The sequence below is a fragment of the Megalobrama amblycephala genome, linkage group LG12 (genome assembly GCF_018812025.1).
Source record: "Megalobrama amblycephala isolate DHTTF-2021 linkage group LG12, ASM1881202v1, whole genome shotgun sequence".
Lineage (NCBI taxonomy): Eukaryota > Metazoa > Chordata > Actinopteri > Cypriniformes > Xenocyprididae > Megalobrama > Megalobrama amblycephala.
In genome coordinates this window covers 9,655,232-9,682,192 of record NC_063055.1, presented here as the reverse complement: position 1 = coordinate 9,682,192, position 26,961 = coordinate 9,655,232, and the positions used below count along the sequence as shown (strand labels likewise).

Below are 26,961 nucleotides of genomic sequence, written 5' to 3'. Positions count from 1 at the left end.
CCCCAGGTCCCAGCACCCCTCTACTCACCATCCACTATCATCCCACCTGAATAACTCCAAGTTTCCTAGTTTATTCTGATCTATTGTCATCATCACTGAGATTATTTCCCCACTGCCTTGCACTCAGTTGCACGTGCACATTAAGGCTAATGTATTTGACCCCCGCAGAGACGGGCTGACCTGTAGGAGGTCAAATGGCAGCCATGAAGCTCATCTCAGCCCAAATTAAACCACTGGCAACAGCCTCCGCTGAAAACATCAAATGGCATTATGTTCAGAGCAGAGTGCGTACCGCATATGTCACATCTTAATGCTGCAGTGAGTTCGAGCCACGCTGTGTGTGTTTAAGGCTTCAGGTCTTGTTCCTCACAGGTGTGACCTTGAACATGTAATGCAGTATTGGTGGAAGACCGCCGAAAAATCAAACCTATCACCTAGCAAATAGTTTCCAATTATAATAACATATTAGTAACATAAAAAGAATATTATGTATACATATAATATTCAAACACACACCTTCAAACAGATTCAAAACACACACCTTCACATTACAGCTTAATATGTTTGACTGCTATGCCACAGATCCAACAAAAAAAGTGTATTGATTATGATAAATAGTACAATTTAAAAATATTCCACCAATGTTTTCTTCTCTAATTCACATCCCCATGTAAATCAGAACAGTGTGGTTTGGCTTGAAAGTCTACACACCAGATTTAAATTCACTAGTGCCCTCTATAGGTTAATCTGTTGAACTGCACAAGTGAGAAGAACAATGGTGGATTGACAAAGGCTGCCATCTGGCCGACCTGATGGTGAGCCAACTGGTTCCCCACTTTCAGAATTGGAGTGCTGAAAGAAATGAAACGGGCCAGTTGGCCATGGTGATATATGAATAAAAATGGGATGAGAGGATGGATGGTGCATCCAGTGACCTTTGGAGTTTTAGCCGTGTGGGAAACGTAGAGGACTGATCTCTTTACATGGATAGAGAGAGAGAAGTAGGGTGAAAAACAGAAGCTGGGCTCTGATTTACAAGGTCCCTACATAGTGTTCACAGATACCTACACACTGAACAGGGAATATCCAATTTAATTGTGTAAGTAAATAAATATTACATAAAATAATAATATATAAAATAGTAATATATCTAAAAATACTACTGTCAAAAGTTTGGGATTTGTAAGATTTTTTAAATGTTTTTGAAAGATGCTCACCAAGGCAGCATTTATTTGATCAAAAATACAGTAAAAACAGTAATATTGTGAAATATTATTGCAATTTGTCTGTTTGAATACATTTGAAAGTTTAATTTATTCCTGTGATGGTGAAGCTGAATTTTCAGCATCATTACTGAAGCCTTCAGTGTCACATGATCCTTCAGAAATCATTCTAATATGCTGTTAAATGTTTATTTTTGGTATCAAAGAATTTATAAAAAAATATTTTTACATTTATAAATTTTATTTTAAAAGCCAACCTCTTCGTCCCTTGTGTTCACGTCCACTTTCTTGGAGCTGATAGCCTTGCTGACGTGTTCGATGTTGTTCTCTCGACAGTAGTCGAAAATATTTTTGTCCTCTTCCCTGAAGTCAAACACAACAAAAGAGAAAATACCCTGAAAAAATGTAAAGCAATGCAGACATCAAACCTTTTACGAAATGTCATAGAAATCAATTAAAGAACACCTGAAATAGCATTACATCATAGTAAGGAAATAAGAAACCAATAGTCTGTATTTAATGTTACATAACAAGGGTCAAGGTTGTCAAACTAATGCGCATGGGTGCAGCATGCCGCTAAAATCAAGTTACTGGCAGGCATCTCATGGTCACAAGCTCATCCACCTCTGTGGCGCATTCTCAGGAGTCTGGCGCTCACCACAGCAGTTTTAATTATTTTCCTCTCTAATCACCTTGTGGCATTTGGGCCGAACCAGGCAGGGCAGAGCAAGAGATCGAGAGAGAAAGAAAAGGGTTATAGGGGATGAGGTACAGTTGGTTGGAGAAATCTCATTAAGAGATTTACCCCTGCCCCTCTTGCCCATGCAGGATGGCAGATTAATTGCATTTGGAGCCCTATTGTGTGGCCGCATCTCACTCTCATTACAGGGGCAGGGCAGATGAGACTAGCAGCGGACGGGACCTCCGTGCCTGAGAGATACAGGAAACAGACAGATTGGCCAACTTTAAATGAACTGATTTCAGAGAGCGAATCAGTGCAGTCAAGAGTATTTCAATTCTATAGAATCAACAGACTGACACATAATATAAATATTAAATATAAATATTAAATATATACACACAGTGGGGGGGAAAGTCTGAGACCAACAGAGAAAATGCATTAATTTTGTGCAAAACTTGCATGTTTTGAGAGCACCTTAAATTTTATATGCCTCCAAAAGATCAATTCTCATATTCAGAAAAAAATACATCTACATGCAATACAATAAATTACTTACAGAAGGACAAAAACATTTATAGCGGTTTCCACAAATAAGGTACAAAAGGGGCTTGAAATTCTTGAATGTTATCTTCAAAATTCAAGTTATATATGCAAAATTGATTAAATTAAAAAATAAATATAAATGGGAAACAAAAACAAACTACTGTCACAATGGAAAAGAGGGTTGTAATTTATTCTTCTTTTTTTTAAAATAAAAGATAAATATGCAAAATTTATTAAATTAAAAAAAATATATTAAATAAACAATTACTGTTAGAATGGGTAAAAGTGTTGTACATTTATCCTACATTTTGTCATTTTTAAAATTCAAGTTATATATGCAAAATTGATTAAATTAAAAAATAAATATAAATGAGAAACAAAAACAAACTACTGTCACAAAGGAAAAGAGGGTTGTAATTTATTCTTTTTTTTTTTTAAATAAAAGATAAATATGCAAAATTTATTAAATTAAAAAAATATATTAAATAAAACAATTACTGTTAGAATGGATAAAAGTGTTGTAAATTTATTCTACATTTTGTCATTTTTAAAATTCAAGTTATATATGCAAAATTGATTCAATTAAAAAATAAATATAAATGGGAAACAAAAACAAACTACTGTCACAATGGAAAAGAGGGTTGTAATTTAATCTTTTTTTTTTAAATAAAAGATAAATATGCAAAAAAAAATTTAATGTAAAAAAATATATTAAATAAACAATTACCGTTAGAATGGGTAAAAGTGTTGTACATTTATCCTACATTTTGTCATTTTTTAAATTAAAGTTAAATGTGCAAAATTTATTAAATAATTAAAAACAAATACTATGTTAGAATGGATAAAAGTGTTGTAAATTTATTCTACATTTTGTCATTTTTAAAATTCAAGTTATATATGCAAAATTGATTCAATTAAAAAATAAATATAAATGGGAAATAAAAACTACTGTCTCAAAAAGGAGGGTTGTAAATTTATCTTACATTTTATCTTTTTTTAAATAAATTTAAATATGCAAAATTGATTAAATTAAAAAATATATATTAAGTGAAAAAATTACTGTTAGAATGGGTAAAAGTGTTGTACATTTATCCTACATTTTGTAATTTTTAAAATTAAAGTTAAATATGCAAAATGTATTAAATAATTAAAAAAATACTATGTTAGAATGGATAAAAGTGTTGTAAATTTATTCTACATTTTGTCATTTTTAAAATTCAAGTTATATATGCAAAATTGATTCAATTAAAAAATAAATATAAATGGGAAATAAAAACTACTGTCTCAAAGAGGGTTGTAAATTTATCTTACATTTTATCTTTTTTAAAATAAATTTAAATATGCAAAATTATTAAATTAAAAAATATATATTAAATGAAAAAATTACTGTTAGAATGGGTGAAAGTGTTGTACATTTATCCTATATTTTGTCATTTTTAAAATTAAAGTTAAATATGCAAAATTTATTAAATAAAAAAATAAAAATAAAACAATTACTATGTTAGAATGGATAAAAGTGTTGTAAATTTAGTCTACATTTGGTCATTTTTAAAACTAAAGTTAAATACGTAGTTTATACAATTTAAAAATAAAAAATAATGAGAAAATAACAGTCAGAATGAGAAAAATGGCTGTAAATTAAGCTAATTAAGTTTGTAACACATGAATTTGACATCATATTTAGTGTATTCATGAAGGTCACAACCTTTTGTGACAGGCCCAAAGCAGAGTTTTAAGGGGGAAACAAAAACTTTTTGTGTTTAAAATTAGCTAAATTTCTTGCTTTCTTACATTTATGTAATATAATAGTTTGTCTAACATATCAAATAATTCTCTGTGCTTTAAAAAAAAAAAGGAAAAAAAAAAAAAAAGAGTAATGGGACACCAATGTCTACTGTATTCATGGAAAATGGCTTATGCCAATATATGCGTGCACTAAACCCAGCCTTATCTCACTCATAGTAAATAAGGATGAATATGTGAGTGTTTGTGGTCTTACCGTGACCCAGTGTGTCTGTGCCATGTTGGCATCATCCGTCTCCCGGGGCAACTAATCAATAAAACTGCTCATTCGTCAGACTGATGCTGGCCTGTGCTCCTAAAGCCCGAGAACACACACGCACACAAGCCCACGCTTACACCTGATTAATGGCTCACTGATAAACGACATGGCATCAGCGATGCCGCTGAGCATGCTGGGAAGGTCACTGGCTACTCTGTCATTCCACAACGCTTGATCAACGTTTTCTGACTAGTCAGAGACCAAACAAAAGCCCTATGTCCATGTTTTTACACAGATTATACAGTTGAATCTTAAAGGAATAGTTCACCCAAAAATTAAAATTGTCATCATTTACTCACCTTCAAGTAGTTCCAAACCTGTATGAATTTCTTTGTTCTGCTGAACACAAAGGAAGATATTTGGAAGAATGTCATCAACCAAACAGATCTCGCCCCCATTGACTACCATAGTAGGAAAAATAAATACTATGGTAGCCAGTGGGGGGGTGAGATCTGTTTGGTTACAGACATTCTTCCAAATATCTTCTTTTGTGTTCAGCAGAACAAAGAAATACAGGTTTTATACAGGTTTGGAACTACTTGAAGGTGAGAAAATGATGACAACATTTTTAGGTGAACTATCCCTTTAAAAGTAGAGCTGCATGATTCTGGATAAAATGAGAATCATGATTTTCACAATATAATTTACTAGAGGTTCTAACAAAATATTAATTGCTGGAAAAATATTTAATTAATTTGAATGAATTATTTTTTTAAAAATGGTTCTGAATGAATTCAATGACTCATTAATAAATACTTGTTTCATTACTGGATGAATCAGTGTTTTTGAACAAATCTTTTGAATGAATGATTCAATCACAAAGCTCAAACTTTTGTTTTGTCACTTGTCGCCACTAGTGGCGTAAGATGTAATTGATACAACTGTTTTTTGAAATGCCAAATTAGTTTCAAAAGGTGGTTTGATCTATTTTGATCGCTATCATTTACATAAGTGTCTATATGCTAACTTTAAAGGTTTATCTCAGTACTTCTGTGATAATCTGGTACGATTTTGTCAAAGGTTTAATAGACACAGGCGAATCGTATAGTATTGTATTTGTCCATACAATGGAAGTCAATGGGAACCGAAACAGTTTGGTTACCAACATTCTTCAAAATATCATCTTTTATGTTCCACAGAAGAAAGTCCTAGAGGTTTTTAATGACATTAGAAGAAAGTCCTACAGGTTTATAATGACATTAGGCTGAGTAAATGATGACAGAATTTTCATTTTTGGGTGGACTATCCCTTTAACATCATCAATCAGTTATGAGCTGAGCTGACACACACACACTGCCCTCCAAAATAGCCCGATATTCTGAAACTGACACCTCTGCTCCCATCAATCAGATCAGATCAAACTGATTCATCTCTCTCCGAGCCGTCCTCACAGAACAACTCATCTATCACGCAATCTTCAGTGAATAAAGCTTCCTCATTCACGACTCCTGCAGAAGCACAGGATTATGCAACTTGGGCTGATCAGCTTATCGGCTGTTGTTTTTAAGTGAGTTTGAGCAACAAAAAGTAGAAAAAAAGAAAAGAAAAAGAAATCAGATGGTCTTGGAGTTACAGGTCATCTGGTTTTGCAATCGGGCAATGCAGAATCCATTAAGATTCTCTAATGAAATGCTAACGAGAGGTTTGAATATGCAGGAGGGCTCTCAATCACAGAGCTTGGAAATTGGAACGCAGCGAAGCAGTCTGATTGGGTCACGCCCGAAATGGGACGCTCAGCGAGCGACAAATGTGAGGAGAGGAGGGGGAATGGGATGTTAATTGCCTCTTTGCTTTTCTGTCCCCAATGAACAACTCGCGTTCTCCCGGGACACGTCAACTTGGGGAATGAACCCCTGTTGCATTGATGCTTCCGTATATTTCTTTCATCCATCCATGCTTGGATCCATTTTACATTCCTATCATCGAAATAATCGTAAAAAAAGTAATTAAACTCTACCGCTTCCTGAGGCCTCTTCACCCCCTATGCTTGCATACTAATACTGTTAATTTAAGAGGTAAAACCATGTGAATTCAGCCCTCGTTAAAGGGAAGAAGCACCGGAGCGTCTGGTATCCGTGAGTTCCATGAGCAGGAAAATGAATCATGCATCACTGATGCAAGAATGATCACTGGATCAAATAAAAAATTATAATAAAATCATCATATTCATAAGCGAGACTTGTTACCTTATTTTTTCCTCCTGGTACAGAGAGCTAACCGCTGGGCCACCGAATCCAGTTAGTTTCTCTCCTCCTCTTCGCTCCGACGACTAAAAAAGAAACAGGAAACTGTCACAATTCCCACAAGTGAAGCCTAGAGATCCATTTAAAGGTCTTAAACATCTGAAAAGCCACAAAACTGAAGTGAAAACCCTTCACCTGCTGAACAAAAAGGACATGAAACTACATAAAAAGACAAACACAACAGTAGCCCACAGGAGTCACTCTCAGTTTAGTTTATAAGAGAAAGACAAGTACAATACGCCTCCATCAACCTCAAATATGACAGAAAACTGGCAGTATGTTGCACATGTTGCTAGACTTAACAGGTTTTGTATTTTTAACATTGTTATATTCACTTTTCTTCCTTTTCCAGACAGCACAGCACTTGGCTACAGCAAGAGAGAGAGCACAAAGGACTCTGGATATTCAACCACCGGTGGAACTCACTGAGGGAAAGATTAAAATTGCTTTGTGCACCCAGCCAGATCCATTATACAGCAATTTTAATTCAATGCCTTCAAAATATTACAGTTGTGAGCAGAAAAGTGCAGCATCTGCACTTCTGTTTGAATAGTAGTCTTGTATTAAAATACCGTAAAAAAAATGTTTCTTCCTCCACAGCAGGTGCACGTAACAACAGAAGCGCACAAGAGGTCAGAAACAAGCTATTGTCTCTCCTCCCTTGCCTGGGCTGTCTTTCTATCTTGTAATGGAGCTGCCTGCCCTCTTCTTAACACACTAACACAATCAGTTCATTCTGAAAGGTGGGAAATTTGTTTATGTGCTTTTGTGCTTGTCTGGATGGCAGTCAGATTGTGTTACTATCAATGAAGGGGGATGTATCTGCTCTGACATGTGGATTATGGGTAAAAAGCAGGAAGATTAGATAGATAGATAGATAGATAGATAGATAGATAGATAGATAGATAGATAGATAGATAGATAGATAGATAGATAGATAGATAGAACGACAGACAGAACGACAGACAGAACGACAGACAGACAGATAGATAGAGACAGACAAACAGCCAGACAGACAGCCAGACAACCAGACAGATAGATAGATAGACAGACAGATAGATAGATAGAACAACAGACAGAACGGCAGACAGATAGATAAATAGAACCATATATGGATAGAACGACAGACAGACAGACAGACAGACAGATAGATAGATAGATAGATAGATAGATAGATAGATAGATAGATAGATAGATAGATAGATAGATAGATAGATAGAACGGCAGACAGATAGATAAATAGAACCATAAATGGATAGAATGACAGACAGACACAGACAGATAGATAGATAGAGACAGACAGACAAACAGCCAGACAGACAGACAGACAGACAGACAGACAGACAGATAGATAGATAGATAGATAGATAGATAGATAAATAGAGACAGACAAACAGCCAGACAGACAAACAGCCAGACAGACAGACAGATAGAGACAGACAGCCAGACAGACAGCCAGCCAGACAGACAGCCAGACAGACAGACAGACAGACAGACAGACAGACAGATAGACAGATAGATAGATAGATAGATAGATAGATAGATAGATAGACAGACAGAACGGCAGACAGATAGATAAATAGAACCATAAATGGATAGAATGACAGACAGACACAGACAGATAGATAGATAGATAGATAGATAGATAGATAGATAGATAGATAGATAGATAGATAGATAGATAGATAGATAGATAGATAGACAGACAGAACGGCAGACAGATAGATAAATAGAACCATAAATGGATAGAATGACAGACAGACACAGACAGATAGATAGATAGATAGATAGATAGATAGATAGATAGATAGATAGATAGATAGATAGATAGATAGAGACAGACAAACAGCCAGACAGACAGACAGACAGACAGACAGACAGATAGATAGATAGATAAATAGAGACAGACAAACAGCCAGACAGACAAACAGCCAGACAGCCAGCCAGACAGACAGACAGACAGACAGACAGACAGATAGATAGATAGATAGATAGATAGATAGATAGATAGATAGACAGACAGAACGGCAGACAGATAGATAAATAGAACCATAAATGGATAGAACGACAGACAGACAGACAGACAGATAGATAGATAGATAGATAGAGACAGACAAACAGCCAGACAGCCAGACAGACAGACAGATAGATAGATAGAGACAGACAAACAGCCAGACAGACAGACAGACAGACAGACAGACAGACAGATAGATAGATAGATAGAGACAGACAGACAAACAGCCAGACAAACAGCCAGCCAGCCAGACAGACAGACAGATAGATAGATAGATAGATAGAGACAGACAGACAGACAAACAGCCAGACAAACAGCCAGCCAGACAGACAGACAGACAGACAGATAGATAGATAGATAGATAGATAGATAGAAACAGACAGACAGACAGATAGACAGATAGATAGATAGATAGATAGATAGATAGATAGATAGATAGATAGATAGATAGATAGAAACAGACAGACAGACAGACAGACAGACAGACAGACAGATAGATAGATAGATAGATAGATAGATAGAACGACAGACAGAACGGCAGACAGACAGATAGATAGATAGAGACTGACAAACAGCCAGACAGCCAGACAACCAGATAGATAGATAGATAGAACAACAGACAGAACGGCAGACAGATAGATAAATAGAACCATAAATGGATAGAACGACAGACAGACAGACAGACAGACAGATAGATAGATAGATAGATAGATAGATAGATAGATAGATAGATAGATAGATAGATAGAGACAGACAAACAGCCAGACAGCCAGACAGCCAGACAGACAGACAGATAGATAGATAGAGACAGACAAACAGCCAGACAGACAGACAGACAGACAGATAGATAGATAGATAGATAGATAGAGATAGATAGATAGATAGATAGATAGAGACAGACAAACAGCCAGACAAACAGCCAGACAGACAGACAGACAGACAGACAGACAGATAGATAGATAGATAGAAACAGACAGACAGACAGACAGACAGACAGACAGACAGATAGATAGATAGATAGAAACAGACAGACAGACAGACAGACAGATAGATAGATAGATAGATAGATAGATAGATAGATAGAACGACAGACAGAACGGCAGACAGACAGATAGATAGATAGAGACTGACAAACAGCCAGACAGCCAGACAACCAGATAGATAGATAGATAGAACAACAGACAGAACGGCAGACAGATAGATAAATAGAACCATAAATGGATACAGTACACAGACAGACAGACATAAAGACAGACAGACAGATGATAGACAGACAGACAGACAGACAGACAGAACCATAAATGGATCAATCGACAGACAGACAGACAGAATGAACCATTCAACAGAACTGCATAAACGTCTGTTTAAACATCACTGCATAATTCCAGAGGAATTATATCATGAACATGAATAAAACATCTACAGCTCCAATAGAAAAAAAATGTAGCAACTCTGTTCCTGATATATTTTGAGCATAATCCGAAAAAACAAAGGGATATTTTTCAACTACCTGTGTGAGAAGGACGCACAACTACAACAACTGCACAATCAGAGACTGCCCTCTTCTGGACATGTAATTCAGTAACACAGTAACACAGTAACAGCACAGCCCCTATAGTTTTACCAAAGGGCAGATACGCTTACAAGTATAGTTTATTTGCGTGAAAAAATAAAATAATATAATACAGATTAATACCATGCTTTATTTATTTGCAAGTGACAATCTTTCTAAAACAATACTATGCAAATCTGTTGTCTATAACGTATCTGGGTGGACTGGAACTTGTGAATATCAACTCATATTACATCAAACAATTTTACTGCAAAAGACCAAAGAAAAAACTTGTGTTCCATCCCCTTATGCAATTGCCACTACAGTAAGTTTAATATTTACCTTCTGAGTGCCTTCTGGATCCAGAGAATGTACACAGGACACATACTCCTGCATGGCCTGCTCCGCACTCATGTCCCCCAGCTGTTTCCACGCCGACCTGTGAACAGGAAGCACTCTGTCGGTCTATGAAGACTCTAAAGATTCAAATTTTCTTTTATTCCCAAAAAGCTCATATTATTGGACACAAAGTGGATTTAGATTTATTCATTCAGCAGATGGTTTTAAGACTCGCAACTGAGGAAAATAACAAGCAGTTTGTTATAAGAGCCAACAATATTCATAGTACCAATCAAGTGACTGGAGTTCTGATGACATCAAATGTCACTGTCAACTGTGAAATAAGCCCAAATCAAAATTATCATGAAAAGGTTTAAGGGTCTTACCATTTTCTCTGACCCTCAAAATCAAAGAAACCAGGTTTTGTTGTATTGCACTTTCCAACTTTCACCTGTCAAACAAACATAAGATTATTATTATATTTACTTAATAATAATTACTGTCAAATGCTCAAATAATTGATCCCAATGTCAAATGTTTTAGACTCCATCTGTCAGAGCTATATTCCCCTTACAAAACTTAGCATGGAAACCAGAATTTACACCACAGTTAATACTGCAGTAATTTTACTACATAAAATTTGGGGTAACTTTGTATTAGTCATCAATGTTAAAATATATAAGTAAATAAAATGACAAACTCTTCGTATCGTGTTGTATTTAAATGTATTATGATTTGACACTATCAGACATGGTAAAAAGTAAAGACAAGTACGCTGTGTTTACCTGTTTGAACCTGGCGTACAGATACAGCAGCTGCTCTCTACTGGCTGTCTGGACGAGATCTCTGACCCGGTCCGCTGCCGCCTCAAACTCATTCTCTAGATCTGCTCCTTCTAATCGAAGCGCTGTATCCGCAGCACCACAATCAAATTTCCCTAATCCGAAATCTGAATCCGAGTCGGATCCTCCACCGAGCGGCTCTCCGGTATCAGGCCGGGCTGGATCAGTGCCGGAGCCCGTCGCTGAGTCTGGGGAGGAGGACGGAGATCGGGACGCCATTGAAGAAAATGAAGATGCCTTATAGGGGTATTCAACAGTATTTCTGCTTTAATTATTATTAATTAATAACGAAACCAGCGCAGACAACAGACTGCTACAGTACGTTATCCGTAATCCGAATCAGTCGGACTTGTTTTGAATGTTGGTCCGTGAACGGTACGTCACAATAATAGGCACGAGTGCGTCCTGCAACCGGTTTTTAGGTCCTACCATTTTACAGTAGACGCATGAAATGTAATCAAAATCAATATTGGACCAATTCTTGAACTTTATTATCTATTATATCTGTTATAGATCTTGCTGTACTATATTATACTATAATATGAAATAATATGAGGTATTGTCCATAGCAATTTCAAAGAACTTAAAACTTTGACAGAATTTCAACTCAAACTCAGAAGGGCCACAAAAAAGTAATTTACTCTGTTCTTAGTGATCCTTTCCTGATATTCTTTTCTTCAAGTTCGTTAGGATTTATGCGCAGATTTTTGCAATGTAAACATTGATCACTAGATGGCACACAAATCACATTTTTCCAAAAGAATCTCGCTATTATTATTCATCCCACTCCTTTCTCATTCATCCCACTCCTTTCTCATTCCTATTCAACCGCGTGTAATGCCCTTTGCTTATTTCCAACAATTGTTGTCAGATTTTATAAATTATTTTATTAAAAATGTAATTGTTTATATACATTTCTGGATGAAGAACTGAAAATATAACAACATAAATCTGGTCTCTATGGCCTTGAGTCAGCAAGTAATACATCAGTAAAATGTAAGTAAACAGAGTCAACATAAACAAGAGTGAAGGGTTCAGATGGCTTGCTGGATGTCTAATTTTAACTTTCTTTTAGTTTATTGTGTATTTAAATCATTAATGTCATTTTAATCCTGATTAATATCCATCTCGTGAATATATTTATATATTTTGAGATGTTTGCTGTAGTTACTTTTGAAAGTGTGTAGTCTTATGTCTCTTTTATGCTAAATATAGCCTAGAGAAAAGTAGGCCAGCTACAACTGAACTTGTTATAAAATGTCTAAACCTATTTTTGTTGGGAAAGAAAGTGTAAGTTATAGAATTATGACATAGACTAATTATTATATCATAATTATGTCATAAGCATAATATTATGTAAAATATGTTCATATTATAACAAATAAAAAATAATTGTAATACTCAGTGTAACCAATTTAAACATAGAGCTTCCATAAAAGCTTGTCAACAGTTGCCAATTCATAGTAACACTTGTTGGGCAGGACTTAGCGAATTACATTTCCAAACAAGTAAACAAATAAACAAACAAACAAACAACTATTAGTATTACGTTTTTGACAAGACACAGCCAACACTTGACGACACAGTAAACATTCAAAATGTCAAATTAGTTATATAAATTATATGCAAGATATTATATGCAATATATTACAAATTGTAGGCTACTTATTAAAACTTGTATTGTTTTTACACTTTCACTGTTAAGAATAGAACAATTAGCCTACATCAATAACAAAAAAACTTTTTTTTAATTGCTTTTATTTTTAAAATGTTAAGCCAAACAGCATGATAAGAAAAGAAACAGCACTGCATTGATACACAATAACATACAAGGAATAGGGAGGAGAAGAAGAAGAACATAATAATAGCATCTCAGTCAGAAAGAAAATATTATCATAATTCTTAAGAAACTTTTCTTTCCTATTGTTATCAATGAGTTTCAGAGATTTTACAATTAGAGAAGACATCAAAACAGCTAGCCTATTTCTAAACGCACCTCACGGTGCGCTGTGACGCACGTACGTCTTTCACTCAGTGCGCGCTGATGGCGGACAACAGCTACTTCACAGCCGCCCAGAGAGTCTGGAGAGAGAAAGTCACTCCCAGAGACGCCCGCACCGGCGCTGAAGCGCTGTCATTTAGGCACCTGTTTCGGGCAGTCGGACGAGGTTGCTTTTAGTTCCCTTATGTTGCGGGTTTTACTTTGAACGGGGTAATATGTGGGACCGGGGAATAGTGGACTGTGGTAGACCGGACAGGATTTAGACAGCGCAAATCAACGCAGCGCATGCAGCTCCGTAACTTAGTGACAGAAATAACAAAAGCTCCGAAGAAGCCGCTGCCCGACCCGAGGATATTATTATAGTCCGACTGTGGATATCTGCTCCGCCAGCATGAAGTTTGCGGAGCACCTGTCCGCTCATATTACTCCAGAATGGAGGAAACAATATATACAATACGAGGTGAGAGATTTATTTATGAATTTTGCATGGTGCGTGTAGTCTATAGTTGCGTCCCAGAGATTGTGAAGCAACTCGGAGTAGCCTATTCAGACTCGCTGAGCAAAACTTCAGCGGATTGTTTGATTTGAATAGTTTGTGATTGTAATAATATGTGGAAGCAATGAAATATGGTTTACAGGCTTAAGTTAAATGACCTGTAATTCATAAAAAAAAAAAAAAAAAAAAAAAAAAAAAAAAAAAAATCGTATCAGACCTAAAGGAGCAATAGTGTTTCTGGAAAATAATAAATTGATAAATTCACTTTTTTTTTTGTATTTTTTGTATTGAATCACACTACTAAAACGTAATTTCTTCACTGTCTCTGACATTAACGAGGGACCCTTTTGCAGCTTTTACATCTGGACAATTTAATTTGTTTATATATTTCAATGGTTTTGTTCCTTAAAGATGTAAAATTTCAGGGTTTTTTTTTTTTTTGTTTCTTGACACTTTCACAAATCTGGAGCATTGCCAAACACCTGCCTGCACATTTGGCACAAAGAAGAAATTGCTTAAAATAATAATAATAAACTATCTAGGCAATATAATACATTCTATTTGAATATAACAGAATTGTGTAAAGTTGTTAAGTACCTAAATTCTTCCATAATTGTTTTCTTTTTTTGGAATTAAGCCAGAAGGGTCATTTGATGTAATTAGTTTGCTCGCCCACTTTATGTCTGCGGCAATTAATTTGCTGAGTGTCGGAGTTCAAATTATTTCTGCTGAGAAATCTTTTCTTTCTTTCTCTTTCTTTCTTGGACATAGCTTGATACAGCAGGATATAATGTAAATAACTGATAATCATGATTTCTGATTGTTCTTATTATATAGCATTTAAAAAAAATAGCAATAAATGTATGCATAATTTCCACTCCAAGTATCTTTTATAATGCACTCCTTTTTTTCATTTACAAAAGGTTTAATACAGCTGCCGTCCATGATTTCCAAGGTTTCCATCCACCATTATTTTTATGAATTATGAACAAAGGAAAGAGCTCTGACAGATTCATGGTATATCCATAAATATAACATGCCCCACTATCAAGCCTTGCTTTAGGAGAATGTAATTCTGCTTAAAATAAAACATAATTTCAGTTAAATTAATATTAATTGAGGAATTGTTATTATTAGTATGATTATTAGTGACTGTCATGTGCAATTATTTTTGATCTTATGCTGTTTTTGTTGACATCTGAACAGTGGATTGAACTGGTCATCTGTTGAATAATGAATGATTTCAAGCCAGATTTTAATCTCATGGTGGTTTATTTATTGTTTCTGTGCTGTGAAATTATTGACCGCACACTTAGGCAATAAATCAATGGTATTTGTTGTGTGATGGTGGATGGTCAGGGCTTCAGCATGCGTCTTGGCGCAAAGGAGGAGAAATCCTTTGTCTGGAGCACTGAATCCGTAATCAGACGGAGAACCCAGGCAAACATGAACTACTGCAAGGATTGTAAACAAAATGTATTTATCCAGTTTATTTTGTAGTAAATTATTTGTTTTCTCATAGTTTGGCAGACTGATTAATAAAAAAATGTATGCATCTGTTGCAGATTTTCCCAGGTGCTTTAATGGCACGGTGGCTTTATATCTGTTGCATCTGTTTGACTTAAGATTGATTGATTGATTAATCTCAGTTGTTTTCAAAGAGACTTTCACTGTCAAACCTCAGTTAATGGCCGCATGTGCCAATTTGCATGTGTGAACGGACTGCAGTGAGATGCCAGCTTGATCTGTCAAGGACAAGACAAAGGGCTCAAGGAAAATAGTTAATTCATAATGATCAGCCTGTCATTTGATCTGTAAGCTGTATTTACACCGTTTACGTGACACAGATGGATGATTAGCAATATCCTTTCCAGCACTGTACAGCCTTATCAATGAACTGTCTGGCTCTATTCTTTACATATGGTGATAGATTGTGCAGTAGTGAGAGTCTAAGCTCTGATTTGCTCTTGGCAAGATTTAGACGAACATCTTTTTTCAGCTACATTCAATATAATATGATCCATTACAGCTCTGTCTTATAGAGTGTATCCCAAAGAAAAGCTGAATTTATTAATGTTTGGTCATTGAAGTCCCTCTGTGAGCAGTTAAGACATGATTACTAGACAGACCCGGACTCTGCTCATCTATTGCTTTGCCGCCTGTGGCTGACGGGGCCACAGAAAGTCAATGGGAAGCAGCCCCACAGGCTCTATGCAATAAAACTGCATGAGTCCATAAACTGGGTTTAGGAACCTTACAAAGAAAGAACATCTTAAGAAAACACCAAACTTCCTTGCCTAGTCCTTTCTGTAAAACTATGAACAAGACCTTAATTGTTTTATACTTTACGTAACATTTTTAAAATAGGATGACCTTGAAAATATCTAGTGATTTACGTGCTAAGGTGGAAAGAGCACTGCAATAATTGAAATGTGAAAGAAGGTTGATGAAACATTTAGTCTTTCAGTTGATAAATTGATGAACTGATTGAGTGATAAATTAATGAGATTTCACACTTCGGGCTGTGCATATTAAATAGCTGTAGTCGATTTTATTTGCTTTTAAGACTGACTAAGAAGGGAGAAAGTGAGCATGAGAAAGATGTTTATGGAGGTTGCTAGGGTGTTGCTATGTAGTTGTTAATAGAGTGCATTAGCACCCGCCCTCTTTTTCCGCAGCGCTGGTTCCAGAAGTATTTTTTTCATTCATTTCTCCCATAGGGAGTTTAAAATAGTCTTCGTTAAAGAGTGATAAGCAATGAACCAAGCTAACCAGCTACGGGGTGAATCACAACACTACAAATGATTTGGTTTGATTTGAACAAAAAAAGACAAAAACGGTTTTAGTGGGGGAAAGAATTACAATCCCATGAAGCATTGCAAACAACATAATTTATTTAAAAATGGAGAAATGTAAAACTGCTCCTTTACGAACATTGATTATATGTATTAAAACAATATATTTTAAGTTTATTGCAAAATATACACACACATATATGTGTATATATATATATATATATATATATATATATATATATATATATATATATATATATATATATATATTCAGACATTTAACGATTTTTATTTTTATTTATTTATTTATTTATTTTATTATTATTACAAGAAAAGAAACAGCACTGCATTAAACGCATTAATATAAATTGAGAAAAAAAAAAAGAAAAAAAAAAAACATTTAAGGATTTTGAGAGCGTAGATAAATTAACCCGATTCACAGTGCTTCATGGGAGTGGGCGGAGCTAAAAAGCTATTTTGGAGCTTGTTGCTTTTTTTCCGACTCACTGATTGGTGTCATTTTCTGTACAGCATCATGGGTAAAGTAGTTTTTGTAGTAGTGTATGTTTTTTTCCAGGAATTCCATTGTTAAACATGATTATTTTAAAAATAAGCTGAAATAATGTGGTCTGACAGCTTCATCAGAAGCAAATAGCATCGATTAACAACCTTGTAGCTCACAGTAGGTCATAAAATGTCACTTTTAAAAGATGTAAAATAATGCCACGTTCCAGGCAACCCTTAACCTGTGTTTTTCCAACCTTCTACCTATGAAAATGCACTGGAACGGCAGTCAAACCCGTGACTTCCCGTGAACTCGTACTAGATCGATGTACTCCCAGTTCCGCGCTCTGACATCACATAGCCTGCGAAACAACAATGGCAGCCACTACAGATGCGGTATTTATGCAAGTGCATGGTAAAATGATGTAAAATAAAAGGTATAACAGCTTCTCTTGCCTTATGCACTGATTTTCCTCCTCCGTTTCCCTCAAATAAGCAAGGAGTAAGCACCTTTGGCGATAGAAATGATTGTAAATGAGCATAAGCCCCTTATGGTCCGTCATGCTGTTTTGTTTACTCTCAGGCAGTTTGGTGTGACTTGCCTGGAATGCTACAAAGTCGTGAGTCGTGGTTTGAAGTCGTGACTTACGGGCTCAAAAACCTGCCTGGAACGCAGCATAAGACTCTGATGTCCTCAGAGTGTGTATGTGAAGTTTTAGCTCAAAATACCCCACAGATAATTTTTTATAGCATGTTAAATTTGTCACTTTTTGAGGGTGAGCAAAAATGCTCAGTTTTTGTGTGTGTCCCTTTAAATGCAAATGAGCTGCTGCTCTCAAGAAGAGGGCGGGTTTTCAAGAGCTCTTGTTTGCAGCGCTGATCACCTCATGCAGACTCACTGAAAATGTCAGAAACTGTTCAGCCTTATATGTTCAAAACGAAGTCGGACAATGATGCAGAGACTCAAGAAAAAGTGACAACATATAGAATTGCAACAGGACGCTTCTGAATGGTTAGATGTTACAGAGGATGTTTTGTTTTATACATTTTTGCAATATTACTTGAAACTGTCTTTACTAACTGATAAAAGACTATTTATTAGTCTGCGCGTTTCAGTAACTTTCCACACTCCACAGGCGCTGCATGCAATGTTTTTGTCAGGAGACAGGAGTAACAACTGCAGATTATGAGTTACCTGCGCGTCCGACATAATGAATCCACTAACACGACACAGCGAATGCCGGTGGTAAACACTCGTGTTCCAATACTCGTGCACGAGTATTGGGAGGCGTTCCCTCTAAATGAGCTGTGAAGGAGGGGGGTTGTTCTTACGCATGCGCTCATTTCAAAAACTCACTAACAGTCTTTGCTTTCTCAGTCGACGAAAAGATCCTCTGTAGCACCTTTTAACAATCTTAAAGTCATTGATTAGCATATTCTGTCATGATAATCTATAAATCACCTGTTTGTTGTGTGTTCTCGGGGGCAGGGTTTATGTAAATTTTAGGGTTAGTGATGTCACCAACCCGGGAAAAAGCTTGTTGTAGTCCCTACCAGCCGTTTGTTGTAGTCCTTAAACAGAGAATTCTTTTCTTTTTTTTTTTTTTAAATCTCCCTTTGCTTTGAACTTTGAGCATTGTAAATTTGCAGATGTTGTTTATGCTCTAACAGCAACATTACACACTAACTAAAGTTAAAAAAGTGAAATTATAATCAACCACCCCTTTAAAGGTTTATAAAATATCATTCAAAATCAATTTCCCTATAGAGAAAATTAATGGAGTTTTTACTTCCAGAACCCAACTTTGCACTCTATTGCTCTGAGTGGTTATTAGCATGTTGGTATGTGGTTGCTAGGGTTTCTGGGTGATTGCTAGGGTGTTGTTATGGAGTTGCTAAGGTCTATCAAGTGGTTCTTACTGTGTTGCTATGCACTTATGGTGTTCTTGCCAGTTTCTAAAGTGTTTTGAGTGGTTCTTACTGCATTGCTATGTGGTTGCTGTGTTTTTCTTGACGGTTTCTAGGGTGTTGCTTAGGTGATCTGAATGGTTCTTAGTGCATTTCTGTGCGGTTGCTATGGTGTTCTTGGCAGTTTCTAGGGTGTTACTATACAGTTGCTAAATGTTTTGAGTTGTTAGTGTGTTGCTAATGTGGTTGCTAGTGTGTTCTGGGCAGTTGCTAGGGCATTTTGGGCTTTTGCAGATTGCTAAATCCATTTGTGATCCCGAAATATGACTTTGAACCTTTTGAAGTACATCTATGAGATGTTTGCTTTTTAAAATATATTTATTTATTTTGAGATTTTTTTTTTTTTTTTGAGGTAGAATTCATGTCCATAGCAGAAGTTTTTATGTATATGAGCAATATTCAGTGATACTTGCCTTAGCAACATCACTGTGTGTATATATATTTATATTTATATGTGGCTTGTTTTGAGTATATTCAGTATATTCCTCAAAGCAGCAGGTCTGCTTACTGGCTGGGATGTATGGATCTTGCTGGCTGACTTCACAGACCTGCTGTTCACACATGCACTGACACACACTTACACACACACAGACACATATACACACAGCGACTTGCGCTCCCTCTCCCACTGGGATGACATCTGCTGCCAGGCTCGCTGGACGCAAAGATCTGCCCAAATCTCACACAGACACATGCATACATATTCCTGAAGGAAGAGCAGATGTATAGTGCACATGTATCCTGGTTACAGTTATTGGTTGTATAACTTGAATACTCCAGAGAGCACATCTAGCCTTTGTGTCATCATCATCATCATTGCCATGGCAATGCAGCCATCTTGACGATTCTCTTATTTCATTGGCTAAAACACTGGCCAGGCTTTGACCTTGAGTGCGAGATTTGTTTATGGTGAAAAGAAGTCTTTATAGCATCCATACAGCCCTACATGAATTTTCTTGATAAGCATTCAGCTTGATCTAGGGATGTCTTCTGCTTAGCAAATAAATGTTCTTGATCGTGATTTGTCTTTTGTTGTGTCAAGATATATATTTCAATCTATGCTATATATTGACTGAGCAGCAGTTCCCCGCACTGACATGAGCTTGTGTAGAAAATCACCAGATAATGTTTCATCTCCTGAGTGCTGATAAATGTTTATGTGGGCTACATACATTATCTTTTTATTTATTTATTTATTTATTTAGAGAAGTGAGTCTGTAATCCTCCATTGTAAAATAAGTTTTGTCAGGTAAACAAAAAGTAGCTTGATGGGCTAAATTAACTTGTTTTAATCATTTAAAAAAATATTATTTGATGTTGAAATTGGATTATTTTCCTTTTTCTCTATTGTTTACCTACGGTCCTATTGATTCTATAAAAATAATATATCTATATATATATATATGTTATATTATTTTTACTTATTTATAAAATACATTAATGTATTTCTTTCATTTACATATAGTATAATTGATTTAGTATTCTAATAATGAATGAATATGGAAATAATTTCAGGTAAAAATGGATTTAATTGTCCTTAACGTTGCAATAACTGCACATTTTACATTAAAAGAAACATTCTAGTAACTTTGTTAGATACTTTCCACTTTTTTTTTGTAATGCTACTTTATCTCAAAGTCCTCCAAAGTAAAAAAAAAAGAAAAGAAATCTGCTTCCTTCTTGAATGGAAAAAGCACACTAATTTCTGAGAATAACCTTGCTGACATGAAATCAAATGCATTCAAATTACTGAGGCAACCTTAGGTGAATCTATGAAAGACCTTTGGGATAAAGTTATACATTTTTTTGAAGGATCAGGAAACAGATCATGCATAACATGCTAACAGAAGAAGGTAACCATATTCCCAGAGAACTGAAAGTCATCATTTCACACAAAGAGTTTAATATTCATGTTTAAAGAAACAACAGTGGCCTTATAGCATGCTAGATCAACGTTTGAAGTAACCTCAATTAGCTTACATATCCAGCCAAGTGAACACTCTTTTTTCCATGACAAGTTGCCTTAATGGGGTGTGTAGGAATACTGTACATCATTGCCCCATGACCTGTACCACAAGATCCTCATCATATCTATTTTTCTGACACAGGCTTTCAAGGAGATGCTGTATGCGGCCCAGGACCAGGCCCCATCCATAGAAGGTAAGGAAACTCCCTTCTGAACACGTAACCGACCAAACCCTTTTTCCATCCCGTACTTGTCTCCACCACCCTTGAACGAACTCCCTACTATAAATAGAGGAAATTTCAGCACTGCCACATCTCTCGGAAGACAGTGGGGCAGCTCGGCATTGCTATAATTAATACAGGACGTCAGATGTCCACCGAGGTGTGAGGGTGACGGGGTGTGCCGGGGAAATGATTTATCTGAAGCACTGTCGCAAAGAAGTAAACAAAGTTCTTGGGTTTCATTTTATTTAGTCTCAAAGTGACTCAGTGATGATGTTGTTCCAGTACTTTAAATGAATCTTTTTACCTCCTATGTGGCGTGTATGTCAAGGTGAATGTTTGGATAGAGGCGTTATATCTTTGAAGTATTTTATGAATCCGCTCCTCTAGCCAGTGTATCGGTTTCGTTGTTTTACGACTTGGCGTTAGATTACATGACAAAGCAAAAACATGACACAACAGTGAAATATGATGAGAGTATGAATTATAGTCTAAAGTGGCCTGCTATACAGTTAATTGGGTCATGAGTGATAGGACAGTATATTTTGCCAGAAACAAGACTGAGCAAGCCATTCATAACAGTGCCAGACACCCGAAGAAGGCCCACACAGTTTAGCATACATCTTTCGGTGAACTAACAACTAACAGCCCTCCGGAGATGGTGTGTGTGTGTGTGTGTGTGTGTTTATAAGGTCCTGTCAAACTAAAGAAGAGATGTTCTTTCCAGTCAGTGCTTCTGTATGTCTCTGTCAGACTCTGTGTGTGTGTGTGGCAGAACACTTTGACCTTGTTTTTGAAATTCAGGGTTCCGTTGAGGTGGGAAATGAAAGAAAAGTTGGCATGTCTGTTCGTCAGGAAAACAGATTTATTGTGTTAAAAACGTTTTGGGTGGAAAAGAGGGAAAGCCTGAGCTGCATTTTAACTGGGTTTTGCTTACTGGCATACAAAATACTCTTTTTCTGTATATAATCACCCTGGTTTAACATTACTTTAATGCACAGGTTGCTTGCGTACGTGACTCAATACAAATACTTGAATTATACTTTATACTTAGGGTTGGACATTTGAACAAACCCCTAACCTGAAGTATTAAACTTCATCATTCAAGCCATCCCACATATTTGCACATTTTTCTTTCTTTTTATCTGGATGATGATGAAAAATTAAGGATGCACAGTATATCAATACCTCATCGGTATTAGGCCAATTTTACAAATTTTATTTCATTTTTAATTTATCGATATTGGATAGATATATTGATCAATATTCAATATTGAATTGTGCATGCTTATTACCTATTTTCCCCCTTTTTTTACATTTAGACTACACTCAAAAAAATGATACGTTGGATTTACTTAATTTTTTTATGTCAACCGGTTCCACATAATTTGGTTATGTTGAATTTAATTAACATTATTTCAGTTAACTTAAATTTATTACATAAGGTTAACTCAACGCCATTTAGTTGAATCAGGTTAACATTCTTAATTTTGTCCAAAACCATTAAGTTTAATTATCCTAAAATGAATATCAAACAGAAATTTAAAAAAGTAACCCAGTTTAATGGATTAGTTTATTTAGTGGATGCATTCAAGAACAATTTTCACAACTTTTACAAAATCTTTACTCTGTAAAGACAACTTATTTTTAAGTGTTAGCCAGAAGATGGGTTTATTCAATCTATGGCATGCCCAATACAGTTGTTGTTTTTATTATTAAACAACATCAGTTATTGTTAGATAATTGTTAGATGTTCTACACCTTAACACAATGGTAACCCCAAAACTATTAACATAACAGAAACTTTTAAATACCAACATAATAGAAAGTAAACATTAAAAAGTCCCTCCATTTTCTCATGTTGCTAAAAACTGCTTAAAATAACACTTTATTTCAACATTTACTCTCCCAGATCAGCCCCTTTGCAAAGCATGATGGGAAGTGAAAGTCCTGTTTGATTGAGTCCTGGTTGAGTTTACTTGATTGAAACATGTTATTTTAATATGAAAACAGTAAGTTAAGTCAAAAAGTAATCGTTTTAAGTCAGTTTAACATGAAGCAATTAAATTTGAACCAGAAACCTAATACAATGGTGTTGAATCAAAATAAGTTGTTTAAATAAAGTGAACAGCATCAACAAATCATTTTTTTTTGAGTGTACCTTTGTCATCATCTAATGCTCACTTAAAGTTAATTTTTAAAAACACTCATAATAACTCTGTTAAATATAATCTTTAGCATATCTCAAAATGAATATCCATTTTTTATAGTGTACATTATAATGTTGTGATGGCTAAATTCACTTATAGCATTTAAAATGAGTTTTTAGTGTTTTACTTTAAATTATTTATACAAAATTTTAAGAATTGAAATATGATTAATTTATCTGAAAATAATTATTGGCCTATCATATTTTTTATTGTATTTTTATATCAGTGCATCCCTAGAAAAAAGAAATCCCATAGACTTACACTGAAGGAGGAACTGGATAGTTCACCCAAATGAAAATTCTGTCATCATTTACTCACCCTCAAGTTGTTCCAAACCTGTATGAATTTCTTTCTTCTGCTGAACGCAAAAGAAGATAATGTCTGTAACTAAACAGTTGATGGGCCCCGTTGACTTCCATAGTATGAAAAAAAGAGTTTGGAACAACTTGAGGGTGAGTAAATGATGACAGACTTTACATTTTTGGGGGGAACTATCCCTTTAAGTAATATCTAAGGACCAGAATACATACCTTGAATACTTTTTACCTTTTAAATTCAAGTGGGAGATCAACTGAATAACAGTTGTGATATCATGCAACCACAGGATTAAGCTAATTCAAATCTTAATGATAATGTGGCCAGCATATGGTATTGTAATGTAAGTGTCTAAACCCAGCAGATCAGAACTAATCCATAAAGATCAATGGCTTTCTCGCGTTCCCAGCACTCAGTTGAAGCCTCACACAGTTTCCAGTATCGCCACAGCTGTGGTGCTCTCTCTTCTTTTCCTTTTTTAAACCGCTTTGATGTCTCTCTGCAGGGAAAGTGGATTGATGGAAAATGAAAGAGAGGAAAATAGAGCTGAGGAATAGACATACTTATTGAAGCACCTGTCATGTGGCTTTTATATTAAGTTTCATGTCTATCAAAACTCTTTAACATGATCTGTGAGGCTTAACGCATAAGTTTTTCACATATAAGTTTGCAATGCCAAAGTCTATTGAGATCAAGTGATGATTTTATTAAATAAACCTCCCCTGGAACACTAATTACTGCTGCTAGATTTATGAGGAAGCTTTTTTTCCTTCACAGTCTGCAGAGTGTAAGAAAGAGGAGTTTTGATATTCTGTGAACACACTGGTGCCCCAGGGAGGCAATTTATTGGGTTATTACAGACCTCTTTCTCTCTTTCCCTTTGGCCTGATCTGATAGAGTCATATTGAAGGCTCAATATTGAGAAGGAGGCAGTTCAGAGAGTCAGCATCCCCGCACACTGTCAGGAACACAGATCGACTCAGTGTGCTAACGTGTTCAGGCACGGAAATAAGCAATTGAGGTTCTTAACTGGACTGATGTACGTGAGTGTTTTAATAAATGCTTTGAAAGACAGAGGATGAAAGATCTCTGTAAACTTGCTGTGGACCCTTTTATTTGTGACAAACTTAGGGGTCATTCACACAGAACGTTTTTTTCCATCCCTCTGTGCTACCTTTTCTATGTAAACATGCTAGACGGACGTCTTTAACCATCACGCTTGTCTTTTGCAGCTTCTCATACATTACACAGCATTCTAAAAGCGCGGCGCTCAATTTAAAAGAAGTTCAACTTTTTTTTAAAAACACGTGTCTTTAGACCTTGAGCTTTTTTCATTCCACTGACCTCCTGCATCTCGTGTTCTGTGTGAACCGGGTCTTAGTGTACCAAAATCTAGTGTGCTACCTACTATTTTAGGGCACTTTAAAGGGAAGCATGAAGAAAGTAATCCCAGAATGCATGGCAAGTTCAATGATATAATACCAAAAGACATGATAAAAGTTATTCGGTCTGATTAGAAATGAAAATTAAACTATTTTACTCAATACCAAAAAAAAAAAAATATTTGAGTATTGGGTCATTAGCTGAACAACATGCAATCACTTGTGAGCAGGGTAAATGGCAAATTTGTGGCAAACAAAGCTCTTTAGCATATGTAAATATGAACTTGAGCCAGAGGGGTTTGCCAAAACACTTTAGGCCACATTTACTAAACAGGGCAAATTAGCATGAGAGCGCAATCCCATAAAAGCACAGATGGGAGTGGAAAGTTCTGCCGATGATTTACTGACAAAGCGTACATTTAAGAACACAGACGTGGCCTGAATATTTCCATAATGACCAACACAATCTACCAAGAGCAGCGCAAATTAGCGTCTGGTTTAAGACATGCACTTTGTCCGAAATCAAATACTTCCCTACTATATATGTGAAAAACAGTACGTCACATGATAATGACAACATGGTGGATGTTGTACATCTGGAGTACATTCATATTACACACTTTCATACTGTATAGAACGTACTTGTTTTTAACAGTCACAAAGTAAGTTCAAATTCAAATATAGTACCTACTCAGTAGTACGCAATTTCAGATGAAGCAATGCCTTTTTGGGTGTTAAATAATGGTGCAAATACCAGTAAATTGACTAGCGCAAACCTTAGTAAATCACCTTGTGTTAAATACTCTCCTTCCATAAATTTTGCATCTGAAATGGAAACCCCTACAAATGCATATGCAATAAGCTCAGCCTCAAAAATAAATTTTTTTTTACTGTCTTTAGTAAATCCTGACAATATTTTTTTTAACACCAAAGGAGGGTTTGCGCTGCCGCAAGTTGTTAGTAAATCTGGCCCTAGGTTTTTGTAATACTAATGGTTTGCCCATGGTTACCTAAAGGTCATCTGACTCCCACCAGCGAGCATTTCATAACATTGTCTCTCTGCTTAACTTGCCAGTTTAAAACTCATCAGTTTAGATTTAATTGAGGTGAGTGCATTTAAATGGCCTTTGTGTGCTTCTTCCAAGACTTTTATGGATTTGGAGTATTTAACCTGCACTGCGGGCCTTTTGTCTGAGGCTGAGCCCAGCAGCTTTAATTAAAGACGAGACAGCAGTGAAGGAAATATATGAGCACTTGCTTGCTTACTTGCTTTATTTCGCTTTGGCCAGACCAGTTGAGATCAAGTTAAATTCAATTAATTTGAGCATTAATTCAGATTTACAAAAATAACTACAGTAAGGCAGGGCAACTTGCCTGAAACTTTCATAAATATATGTGAAAGTATGGAGTAATTTGCAAGTAAACAGACCTTTCCAAAAACTTTATTTTAGATTCACAAACAGATCTACAATAAAATGTAAAATGTACTATGCAGTATGCAGCTGTTTACAATCACTTTTGTTCATCAGTGAAATTTATTTTCACATTTAACACACATTTAGTAACTCGTTCATTTTGTTAATATATATTATTATGGCAAAT

At 35.7% G+C, this 26,961-nt stretch overlaps 2 protein-coding genes across 2 annotated transcripts in view; one reads left to right on the top strand and one right to left on the bottom strand.

Moving 5' to 3' along the window:
* Positions 1-11,892, bottom strand: part of acbd6 (acyl-CoA binding domain containing 6) — a 46,825-nt gene extending 34,933 nt beyond the window's left edge. The window contains exons 1-5 of the mRNA XM_048209665.1: positions 11,444-11,892; positions 11,045-11,109; positions 10,662-10,758; positions 6,697-6,779; positions 1,481-1,586 (exon numbers count right to left, since the gene is read on the bottom strand). Of these exons, the coding sequence (XP_048065622.1) occupies positions 1,481-1,586; positions 6,697-6,779; positions 10,662-10,758; positions 11,045-11,109; positions 11,444-11,719 (627 nt within the window). The 5' untranslated portion in view covers positions 11,720-11,892. The remainder of the gene's footprint in view (positions 1-1,480; positions 1,587-6,696; positions 6,780-10,661; positions 10,759-11,044; positions 11,110-11,443) is intronic.
* Positions 11,893-13,366: 1,474 nt separating this feature from the next.
* xpr1a (xenotropic and polytropic retrovirus receptor 1a) overlaps positions 13,367-26,961 on the top strand; it is a 92,533-nt gene continuing 78,938 nt past the window's right edge. Inside the window, exons 1-2 of the mRNA XM_048209242.1 lie at positions 13,367-13,962; positions 21,374-21,425. Of these exons, the coding sequence (XP_048065199.1) occupies positions 13,894-13,962; positions 21,374-21,425 (121 nt within the window). The 5' untranslated portion in view covers positions 13,367-13,893. The remainder of the gene's footprint in view (positions 13,963-21,373; positions 21,426-26,961) is intronic.